This window comes from Triturus cristatus, chromosome 5_2 (assembly GCF_964204655.1).
Source record: "Triturus cristatus chromosome 5_2, aTriCri1.1, whole genome shotgun sequence".
In the NCBI taxonomy this organism is placed as follows: domain Eukaryota; kingdom Metazoa; phylum Chordata; class Amphibia; order Caudata; family Salamandridae; genus Triturus; species Triturus cristatus.
In genome coordinates, this window is record NC_140588.1 from 802,003,119 (window position 1) to 802,015,624 (window position 12,506).

The following is a 12,506-nucleotide window of genomic DNA, read 5'->3' on the forward strand; positions in this document are numbered from 1 at the left end:
AGATCAAACAGTGTCAAATGTGGTGATATTCCAATATCTCTAAGGAATTTCTTAGGAGGCTGGATATGGAATCTTCATGGATGAAAGCCACCAACACGTGAATGGGTTGTTTACTGGTCTTAGGCCTGGGTCTGATTTGCCATGGAGGGACAATAGAGTGGGATGGAAATAACTGAGGTGACAGGGAGGATTCATGCATGTTTGGAGACACTACTTGTAATAAACTGTTAGAAAGCTACAACTCTTGAGTCCTTTAGGACTTCTCAAATTCACTTTGAATCTCAGATGGGCAGGGATGGCATTCCAGAGTGATAAATCCCAGATATGATGCCATCATCCACCAAACCCTTCTGTTTAGATGACAAGTATGTTCTAAATTGCAGACTTCAAAAGCCAACTTCCCTTTGGGTATCTCCTACATGGTTGCCCTCCTCTGCCCTTTATGCTATTCTGTTGAGATTGATAACTATTTCTCAAAGCCCTTTAAATTAATTATAATAACTTGCCTTTATGTTTTGGGTTCAGACAGCTTGTAGCTAGCTGTCTGTTTCTGTTGGCGAAAGAAGTGTTGTGGACCATAGCAAAAATGTACAGTGGGCTTACAGCCAACCCTTTGCTTACCGTTGGTTGGCTTGCTTATTACTCTCATTTGCTTGCTTCTATTCAAAGAGTTTTCTTCCTCATCATGAATTTGCCCCTCCCGGAAGCATAGCTTCTTCACCATCTTTTTGATTTGACAACTTGTATCTTTTCACTGCTCACATTCAGAGAACAACTTTATTTTTGTTATTCCTTTGTTTGAAGCACTCAGTGAGAATGCATGCATAGTCTATCTCTATTATATGTGTGCTCCTTCCCACGTCAAATACTGGCCCGCACTCCATGCACCCAATGCTACTCCATCCTCCACTGCCTCCATCCATTGTTTCGCCCACCCCAGATTTTTTTTGTTGCTTCCCCATGCCTGACTGTTTTCCTTCCAGTTGTTTGAAGTGCTCAGCAGCTACCATTTGCTGCCCGCCCACTATGTTTTCAATAAAAGATCTTTCATGCACATGAATTTTTATTTTATTTTAATTACTGCTCCACGTGGCATCTGGCATCCTGGAATGGAGAATACAAGAAGGAATAAAACTCTGCCTGCATCATTCCGTATACACATGCATACATGATGACGCATGCACACATACGTTATCATTCATGCTCTGCATAAGACATGAGCCGCACACCAGCAGCGTCATTTTATGTATGTGCACGTACACGCGTTTGTGTTTTTGCTCCATTTCTTTTGCTAATGCTATACAGCATCAGCAAAGTCAACGCCAATAGTTAAAAAAGGCAAGAGCTTGCTAGAGTTAATACTCATTACATTTGGATCACACAAATGAGCGCTTCTCTTTCAGAGCCATGCCCATTGCCTGCCAGCTATGAAAAACATGTGACATTGAGCTTGTGGTATTCATTATTATTTGATAATAGAACTGGAAACTTTTCAACATCTAACATGTCTGTGAGCTTCCTTCTCTAGACTATAATTTTAAAAAGCATAGGTAAAGCCAGTTGGTCTTGCATTGACTTTTTTTGACAGTCTTTTTAACTTTGTCAGTGTTTCAATCAATCAATCAATCAATCCATCAGGGGTTTGTAGAACACGGCTACTCACCCGTGAGGGTCTCAAGGCACTGGGGGGAGGATGGGACTGCTGAACCGTCTGGTTGTGGAGGTGTAGTCGAGGAGTCTGGTCCTGAGGTTCTTCCTGAACTGGGTCAATGACGCGGATTGCCTGAGGTGGAGGGGTAGGGTGTTCCAGGTCTTGACGGCGCGGTAGGTGAAGCGTCTTCCTCCGGTTCTTCCAGGGCGAGATAGGTGGCTCGGAGTTGTATTGCGGGTGTGTGGCAGATGAGGTGGTGGTTCAGATATTCTGGTCCTTGCTCGTGGAGGGGCTTGTGTTTGTTTTAAAAAAGGAATTGTTAGGGGTATCCTAAATGATAACATATATCATTGGGTACATGTGCCTACTGCTCAGATCACAAAGCCTCAAACCAAGGGAAATTATAAATAGAACATTTGAAAGTCGCTTGATATATAATAACTATCCAGATTCATGAACAGCCTACTTGCTATGCTAGCACATTCCCGTTTTGTGCTTTGAAGCTTTTGTTACACCTTCTATATGTAGATGGCTGTATGTAGTGAGGCACACACTGCCTATCTGGTTAAAATAAAGGATTCGATTGTGTACTTCATTGTGTTTTTGGGGGGGAGGGGTTTGGGGAGGGGTAGTTTTATATAGTGCGAACTCGACCCAAAGGTTGCTTTACATGAGCACCAGTTGCGTTACAGACAGACATTCTTTCATTTTGTTAGGGACGAGGAGATTGTAATTTACCCAGAATCACAGGATGTTGAGCGTCCTTAACGAGACTCTAACCCGGTTCCCCTGCTTCGAGGTTGACCGCTCTAGCCTTTAGGCCACACCCTCTCCCCAGTTCACTATAGCGAATGCTTGGACGCAGCTGCACAGTCTGGCAGACCTCCGTCACAGTATTGAAATGTACCCTGTGCGGTAAAGGGTTTGGAATAGACAAAGAGGCCCATTGTGTGAGGAACATTAAGTGGAGAATACTGTGCCCTTTGTTTTAATTGCTTGCGCTTTGCGAAGCTTTTAGTCGCGGGATGCGGACAGTAAATTCTCAGAAATTGGCAGCTTACACTCTCAGTTAGTGGTTTGCCATTGGCAGTCTGTAATAAGTCCATGCTTTGCTACAGCCGGCCAGGTAACAAAGTGTTTGTGAATTTCCTCTCCCATAATACATAACGGATAAAAAACATAATATATAGGGCCTCTTTCTGAATCCAAGGAAAATATCTAATCTGAAGAAAACAGTGTTTGCACCAAATTTGACATACACGTGCCAAGCAGTGAGCACTTAGACCCCGGTGAAATTTGTGCAAGAAAAAGAAGTCCAGATTTGGAGTTTTGTAGCTCTGGATAAGGGAGGAACATGCAGTTTTAGTGTGTGGTAACATCAAAACTGCATGTTAACTCTCATGTCAACGTCCAAACGCAGGATGGAAAGGTATAGTTCACCCAGGGAAAAAACGCAAGTTATTGTAATGGTTATTTCCTTGGGCAATGTTGCTTTTCAACATTTCCAAGCAACTCGGATTGAGAGATGAAAGAGCATTACAAAAGAAGAGTAGTTTTAACTTGCATCTGTCTGTCTGTCTGTCTGTCTGTCTGTCTGTCTGTCGATCTACCTAGATTTGCTTTGGTCTGTTTTAAGAAGCCTCTGAACCAACATTGTCCATTGGCCCTGCTCTGTGGCTCAGCCACAGTGCCCTTAGTTTCAAATAACAAAATGCTCACATTTTTCTTTCATACATAAACATAGCCGAACATTATAAATCTAACCGCAGTAGTTAGTTAAAAAAAATACGTTGTTCCATGTTTAAAAGCTAATTACGCTCCAGAATTCCCTTTCCATGATAGGTTTTGGAACTAAGGTGGTGCGATTCATAGGCGCCTTTATCTTCAATCCTCATATTCATCTTCTCTTCATCCTTAAAATGAAGAAGTGCTGCAGCACCCCAGGTCCTCCTACTTCCAGCACCTCTGGTTTAGCGCCAGTTACAGTTTTCCACGTTCTTTTGTGAGTCATCACTCGGTTGACAGGCATGTGTAGCTCCTGGTACTTAATCTTTGATTTTGTGGCTAAACCCCTCCTGTGGTGTGACTGGTCCCTCAAGGCAGGACTGGGATCACAAACCAGCCCTTGCAATTAGGGAGGATGCTGGCGGGAACACTGCTGCTGATTGCATTTTTAGGTCTCTCCTGGCTTTGGAGCGCGCATGCGCTCCTTGCCTGCGAGAGCTCAAGGGAACTCAAGACTGCCCCTCATTTCCATTGGGTAGCGTCAGTGTTCATGGTAAACGCTGGCTTCCCATTGGAAAGAAGGGTATTTCATTGCCTCCGTTTGGCTTTTTGATCTGGCCCACCCGGACTGGCTCGCCTGATTCGCGGCTGTCGTGAAGACTTTTCTTATCTGCTTGTTTATTTAACAAGCAGATAAGAAAAGTCTTCGCAACAGCCGTGTAGCGGGTATGCTACAAGCTGGCTCCTCATTGGCAATTGTACCCGCACCTCCCTTCCCTTCCCCCCCCCCCCCAAAAGCAAACTTCCCAGAGTTGCGCTTGTCAGTGCGGGGGTGTCAGGAAGCTCTAGGCGCTGGTGCGGCGCCATATTCCTCCACAGTATGCCTCCTTGTTATTTAGAGGCTTTTAGTCATATCCCAGACTCGGTGAGAAGTGCTTTTAAAAGCTGGAGCGTAAGGAGCCCTTCTTGTTCTTGGGTGTCGGGCATTAAGGGTGTATGGTGTTTACATCCTGTTCAAGATCCGGGCCGGATTGGTGTGTGTGTATGTGGGCATGGGAGGGGGAGACTGACTGGAGAGGAGGAGGCGCGTACTGTCTCAGAATGAGACTTCGTCCTCCCCAGAGTGGTCATTCAAGGGTTTGAAAGTTGTTGTAGGCTCCAGGAACACTGCGTGCCCCAGGGTTCTGGGACATTGTCATACCAGAGATCACGCATTGCCTTGGGGGAAGTGAGACGTCTTCTCCCTCGGGTCAATTCTAAATCGGAGCGCTGCCTTATGGAAAAAGGGAGCTCTTTGTGTACGATTTCTCTAGTGGTATCGGTTGTCTCTTTTGAGATTTTCACCTTGGAGTTACTTTGTCTAGATGGGCACTCTCCACCTATGCGGGGATTTTTATGTCAAAGGTTTCATCCCTAGCCAGGATTGCGTTATAAATAAAGCAAGTACCCCAAAACACTCGTTTAAAACGTCAACATGTATACACGTTAATTAAATAAGCCACGGAAAGCCGGGGATAACGTAAGATAGCACCACCATCACGTCCACCACCACGTCCACCACCATGTCCTCCACCACGTCCTCCACCACCACCACGACCACCACCACGTCCTCCACCACCACCACCACCACCACGTCCACCATGTCTACCACCACGTCCACCACCACGTCCACCACCACGTCCACCACCACGTCCACCACCACCTCCACGTCCACCACCACCACGTCCACCACCACCACGTCCACCACCACCACGTCCAGGCTTTACAGAGCAGATTAAGGCTGTTCGGCCATCTCTAAAGATAGTCGAAGGTGAAGGTAGGATGGATGTTTGGCAAGGATTGTAGGGGGAGAGGACATGCGAGAGTTAGACAAATAGAACCAGCATTAAGAATGCAATAGATCTTGCCTTTCATTAAGTTAAAGCCATTTGCTTTGCTATACAACACCATTAGCAAACCAAATGGCTTCAACGTAATCAAAGGCGAGACCTTTTGCATTTTCAGTGCTTGTTGTTACAAGCAGCTGATTTTGCAGCACTGATGCAAGACCGGCCCCCAGTAACAAAACCGGCCCCCACCAGTCCAAAACTGACACCCACCCTTCCAACCCACCGGGGTAACGCACAGTGCCCACTAAGGACAGTCCAGCCCTGAGGGACTCACTCTCTTTGGCTGCACGTGAGACTTTCAAGACAGATAGAGGAGTTTGAAGTGCGGTTTTACGTATCTTGATAGTACCAGCATGTTCTACTTTTGCATCTGCCAGGTGTTGGCCATTGACTGCTTCTTGTGCCCACGCAGGGATAGCTGTATCGATTGATCCGGGATGCTCCCATTTATTGGCTTATTGCATTGAATTAGGGTGGTTTTTAGGGTTTTTAGGTTTGCAGAGATCTACATAATTTTGTGGCATATTTGTCTTCTATCTGCATGTGCCTTGGTATTCGGTTGCCTTTCATTATTAATTCTCATCTGATGCCTACTGTCAGCTCCTGTTACTAGTCTTCAGATGTACAGTCCGGCACCTGGAGTGACATGCTGATGTGCCATATTTTATGTAGCTGTGGCTCTCCGGTTCTCTGTTGCAGATAAAGTCATGCAGTAGTGTTAGCTGTTCACTCTGTGACCAAATCCTTTATAAGTGTTTTTGTTCTAGTTGGCGCCTTTGCAGGCATGTGGCTGCTTTTGGATGCACCCCACATTCCAGCTATCTAAAATATCTAAAGGCATATGTGGATAGGCCTGTGATTATGACAATGTATGGAGCTTTTCTTTGCGGGTTCATGTTCACAATTAAACATGATATTTTGGTCACTCTGAATGTCTGTTCTTGAGTAGAAAAGGTGTATTGGTGTTTACGTCTCTTCATCACTGATTATTGTGGTCACAGGATTCAGCAATGTCTACCTGTGAATTTGTTCCACCAGAAATGTGGGTGAGGTCTCGGTGGCAGTCTGAATGTGTATGTTGTACAGGATGCAGTAAACAAGGTGTCATGTTATAGTTAGGAACGTTATTGGTCCATTGGTTGAGAGGCCCTTTCCACATATCAGAAGTTGTTCAACATGCTCAATTGATGTCGTCAGAACTACGCCATCTGTTCTTTGGCCAGTCTTGACCCAGAATGCATCGAGAGACGAGTGGATCTTTTTGGGTGCAGCAATGCTAGTTAACAGAGAACTGCATTACTGTTATATGGCTAGTTGTCTGCAATCCTTCACCCATCCTAAGCACTCTTTCTTCATTCTGCTGTTGTTTCCCGCTTGTAATGCTCTCACTTGGCCAGCGGTCAGTACCGTCTTTCTGAGCTTTTGCCCAGGCATCGTTTTACCGGTCAGCTGCTTTTCCTAATTTCTCGTCTCACTGTCTGTGTCTGCTGGCCATTTATTAGTTTGCTGTGTTGCATGCGTAGCTGATACAGCCTGGTTGAACCTTGAAGTGTGGAAGGCCTGCTACTAGCTATTGGTACTGATATAGTACAATACTTAACACTTTACCATTGTAATATCTTCATTTTCCATCAGTGCGAGAGGGTGAGGGGTGCCCATTGCCCAATTATTAATATGCATTGCACATGGTGTGCCAACCACTAACATCATGTTTCAATGTCAGCACGTGTGCCATTGTGCCGTGACATTGCTTTGGTGGGGGGTGACGCGCTTTTACAAACATGTGCGCATGAATCGGTAGCAGCTATCTTTCGATTGAGTTATTCGTGAAGTCATGCATTTCGGTGTGCCTTCAAGTGGAATCACTGTCATTCCTTCGCATAGATGTTGCCTTTGCTCTCTGCTAGCCTTCAGACTTTGCATTTGCAAATGAATGCCACATTACAGTTTGTGTTTTTAGTACTTTTGGATAGTTTCTATTTTTACATAATTCCTTGGCAGTTAGTATTTTTATTCACTTCCGTTTTTAGGTTTAGTCTGCACAGAAGCTGTAATGCATTTGTTTTTTTCAAAAATGTCTATTAAAATTATTACACTGGAAAACTATATACCTTTTATAATAAAATGTGATATATAAGCAATTTTCATCTGAAAAAACACCACTGCTTGGAAAGAATAACATTCTGTGTCCCTTTCCTTTCCCCGTTCTATATGTTGTCGGTATTGGTTGAGAATCTGATTCACCTTTACGTCAAGCAACTTGTGCGTTGTTATCTGTCGAGTGAAAATACCAGTAAAAAATTCCAGCTGCTGTCAAATTGGGGTATTAAGTTTAAATAAGGTTAAAATGCAAAGTTTCTTCAAATGCAAAAGTTTCTGAAGTCAAAATATAGGCGCCTGAAGATAAATATCTGTAGTGTGAAAATGTTCTTACAAGCCCATTGGTTTCCATATGTTTACAGGGTTATGAAGACTGGCTCAGGCACAGAGCTGACCATGAAGTCAATAAGAGTACCGTCTTCATTGTAGAATCTTCAAAGTGTGTGAAAAAAGAGAGTGAAAAAATTAAGGCAAGTATCTACATAAACACCTTTAAAATTCAATTATGAAAAAACAGTATATTAAGATATATCTATAAATCCCACAATGTTATCGAGCAATGCGAAGGCCTGCAAGGAAGAAGCATGACACTGCCTGAATGCCAAGGATATAACTGAACGTTGCCGATTCACAGAATTTTGACACACAATTTTTTAAAAGCTCCTAGGTCTTACTTTATCTTAGCCAAATCCAGTTTCATTATGTTCCTAAGTTTTACTATCAGATTAATCTTGATATTACTTGTATAGTTTTTTATATGTATTGAAAAGTTTCACTGTTGATGTTTTAATGGTTTTAATTAACAAAAGTAAAGTTACTTTAGATATACCTATGCATTATTTTAAAAATATTGTTTCCACGGTACAGCATCTCCTTTACATCCACTTAATGCTTGATAGAATTTTCTTGCCTCTGAAGAGTCATGGCAGAAGACTTAAGGCATGTGTAGCGTTCTGAGTTAAGCAGCTTACTTAGGAGCACTCAATTTCTAGGGTTCTGAAACATTCATAAACCATGGTGCCATTTTAGATTTATTTTCTCTGACTGAAGAGGATCAGTGAACATTGGGTCAGATGTACAAATAGACGGGTCACAGAAAGTGGTCATAAATAGCGCACAATGTTTTGCGTTCAGACAAATATTGAGATGGGACCTACGCACTAATAGGTCTCCTTAGAAAATATTTGGTCACTTCAATGGGGCAGAACAACCTGGGTACTGAATAGTAAGTGGTCAGTTTGTTTTTGTGGCCCCCTGTGATTCCTTCAAATAAAGGAATGGTGGCTTGCAAGGTTCAGCAGACAACCATCCTTGAGTTTGCATTCCCAAATAGAGATTTTTTTTAAAAAGTAATTGTGTTTCTTAAAGGAATCGACACTGCTTTAAAAGAAAAAAAAAAAAACATTTGGGAAGATATTGGGAGCAACAAGTCATCGATTACTGCTCCCCCCCAATACAATTCCCAAAGGGGAAGCCACCCAACAGGCACACCTTCCCCTATGCGACCCTATTACCACCTCCTTTGAGGAGCCGGTGACACTTCAGTGGTTTGCAACTGTAGTTGCAAATAATTGTTGCATCTCTTTGCAGATCACAAATATGAGGGAATGTCACTTCCAAGCTCTCTCCTATTTTGCTGTTCGGAATGAGTTGATAAAATCCATTTTGTGAATTGAAAAGGCTTTACTGAATTGAAAAATAGGTTTACTACATGGCATTACACAATTTTGTGATGGTCTTTTCAATTGGACTTGTGGAGTGCATTCCTCTTTCCCATCAGGCTACATGTGTGAAATGTATAGGTCTTTCAAACTCCAAACTGTTAGGTATCTGGTGAACAAAAAAATCTATAATCAATTGATACACAGGCAAATGCATTTCACTAATTGCTTTGATCCTCGGTTGTGCATATTTTCTACTAGTTATGAGATGTGTAAAGTTTTTTAGGAGAGGCATTGATGTATTGTCCCAGTATGAACATCTTTTTTTAAGTTTTAGAAAGACTTCATTGGTCATAGTTATACGAAGTATATAACAGTCAGTAATGAACAGAATTATGCTTTAACATAGAAGACAGTGTAAAATAGAACAATACACGTAGACCTACGAGTGATTCAAAACTGTAATGATAGGAATATATACCAAAACCCATGTATGATCAATAAGGAATTTAGAAGAAAAAAAGTAAAAAGAAAAGAGAAGAAAAAGAAAGAGGAAAAGGATTGAATTGTAGGGAATTTAAAGTTAGAAATTTTAAAAAGTAAATGAGAAGTGAATCATATGTAATATTAAACATGGAGCATTCTATCGAAAATAACAATCATTGAGAATCATCATGCTATAAAGTATATGTATATATTTAGAACATCCTCTAGGGGAGAGTCACAGTGGCAAAAACGCAATCTTTTTACTATTCAGGATTTCAACCTGGCAATAAATGTGATACCTTTCATGAAATGGTTATCCATGACCTATAGAAACTTTATAAAATCAAGTGCAAAGACAATTTATCAGTTGAGGAAAGACTAGCATTATTGACACTATAGCAGGATGAAACAATAGAGATAAAACCTGCAGATAAGTGGGCAATGTGATCATTTTTGATAAAAATGACTACATAAAATAAGCCATTCGACAATTATCGGTTTCTACATGCTATGAGAAAGTAACAGAGAATCCTATTCTAAGGCACAAGGAATTACAAAACATACCACAATACTGGCTGGAAGAGAATCTAATCGACACAGATGAACAGAAATATATGACAGTGGCGAATCCCACAATATATTTCTTGTAAAAAATTTACAAGGATCAACGCAATCCGCCAGGAAGTCCAATCATTTCCGCAAATGGTTCCTTGTTGGAACCCAGGTCACATTACATAGACCACTGTCTAGCATCATTAGTGAAAGATCTATCTTCTTATTTCTATGATATATAAACAACACAACCTGGCAAGCCACCTACAAATCGGTTACCACAGTTGTTATTTCCTTATATATAAGCATAGAACACGAGATTGGACTAAGGGCGTGTGATTATTTTCCAAAAAGGAGGAACATTGATTATTTTCAGAATAACCAAATGCTGAATGAAATGATCAAAATGCGGTTATTCAACAATGTCTTTTTGTTCAACAAAGAAATGTACAGGCAAATCAAGAGGACCGCCATGGGCTTTTCGTTTTCGCCAAGCTATGCAAATCTTTGTTTAATGTTTTAATACATAGCGGCTGCGGTGCCCAGCATGAAAGGGTTTGTGTGAAATCTGAAGTTCGTTGCAGAGGCTAAACAAGGGACACGAGTCTCCTGGGTTTGTACTATGCATTTGAAAACGAAACAGTCTGGATAGGCAAGGACTTCAATTACACCTGGCAAATATTTCCCTTGTGCTGATGCACTGGCAACTTGTATAAATATTTCTATTATATATTGAAGTGATATTTACACAGAGACTATATATCAAGCATGGACTGTGTTGGTCTTAATAACAATAGCAATACATCTTTCACTTCGAGCTGAAATAATAATAACACTACAAGTAACAGAATTCCCATCAGGGGATAAAAAGGAAAGGCAATTAACATCGCAATGGACAATAGACGTGTCACCGTGATCATGGCTGGAACGTGTTGGTGGAATATTTATGTTGATGAAATCTGTCTGGAACTCAGAGCCCATGAGAGCGCAGGGTCATCATTTTTTGCTTTGTAAATGTTTGAAGATATTGGTCATATCCTAATGCTGGCACCAGCAGCAAGAGCGTGACGCTTTCAGACCGTATATGTATGTATGTATGTATGTGTATATATATATATATTATATATATGTATATATATATGTGTATGTATATATATATATATATATGTGCATGTATATATATATGTATATATATGTATATATATATGTGTGTATCCAGTAAAACAAGGTTAGCCCCAGTGAGAGACGCCAACAGGTGCGTAAAATAATCAATATTTATTGGTGGCAGCAAATTGCAGGCAAAGACAACTGGCAGCTCCATCAGTAAAAATATCGGCCAGACGCGTTTCGGGAACAGCTTTCCCTTCTTCAATGGCATAGATTCCCTTCAAGCCAAACCGCATTTCCTGCACACATTTATCCCAAAGTCCTGCCCCAGTGTGCGTGGCCAATCCCTTGGCCTTTTACGGTCTTGGTAGTGCACAACTAGTGTCCTCATGTGAGTTGGTTCGGTATGAAGTCTGTAACGGAATAATAACCCCAGTGGGTCGACGACAAACACCATGCTTCGGCTGCCTTACATACCAGCTGCCAGCTCGAGCACACCTCCCGTTGTACAAATGAAACCATACTGGTTCCATCACGGGCCCGCTTCCCTCGCGGTGCGCCTCTCTCTTTTGCGGCTGGGCTTAGCCGCTCATATCCAGTCAAACAAGGTTAGCCCCAGTGAGAGACACCAACAGGTGCGTAAAATAATCGATATTCATTGCTGGCAGCAAATTGCAGGCAAAAAGACAACTGGTGGTTCCATCAGTAAAAATATCGTCCAGACGCGTTTCGGGAACAGCGTTCCCTTCTTCAATGACATCAATTCCCTTCAAGCCACACCGCATTTCCTGCACACATTTATTCCAAAGTCCTGCCCCAGTGGGCGTGGCCAATTCCTTGGCTTTCTGGTCTTGTTAGTATGTGTATATGTATATTTATATGTGTGTATATATATGTATATATATATATATATGTATATATATATATATATATATATATATATATATATATATATAAACATATAGAGAGTTTATATATAAATATATAGTTTTTAGATAAATGTGGTAATGAATTATAAATTGTACCTAATCACAGAATTAATAAAGATTTTCAAGGGGGTTTAGGCTCGTCTTCAATCAAAGATTGATGTAAAGCATACAAAATAGCAGTAGTATTTAGATTATTTGTAACAGGAGCCCATAGAGCTTCACTTTTCAGAGCAAGTGAGAGAGGTGTAATATAAGCTCTATCAAGACTTTGTTTATAACATAGACACATCACCAAGCTTGAAAGAAAATGTTTTTGAGTTCTTTCAGTTTTTGTTAATTTGTTGTAATCTAACTGCTAACATAAGGTCAATTGTTTTAAAATTGAACATACGATTACTCCAATGTT

At 41.4% G+C, this 12,506-nt stretch overlaps 1 protein-coding gene across 5 annotated transcripts in view; it reads left to right on the forward strand.

Annotated features, from left to right (window-relative positions):
• The window catches only part of ATP11C (ATPase phospholipid transporting 11C (ATP11C blood group)), an 804,025-nt gene that overhangs the window by 367,479 nt on the left and 424,040 nt on the right, over positions 1-12,506 (forward strand). For all 5 annotated transcript variants that reach the window (XM_085607959.1, XM_085607958.1, XM_085607957.1 and 2 more), the window contains exon 5: positions 7,728-7,835. In XM_085607959.1, the coding sequence (XP_085464085.1) occupies positions 7,728-7,835 (108 nt within the window). The remainder of the gene's footprint in view (positions 1-7,727; positions 7,836-12,506) is intronic.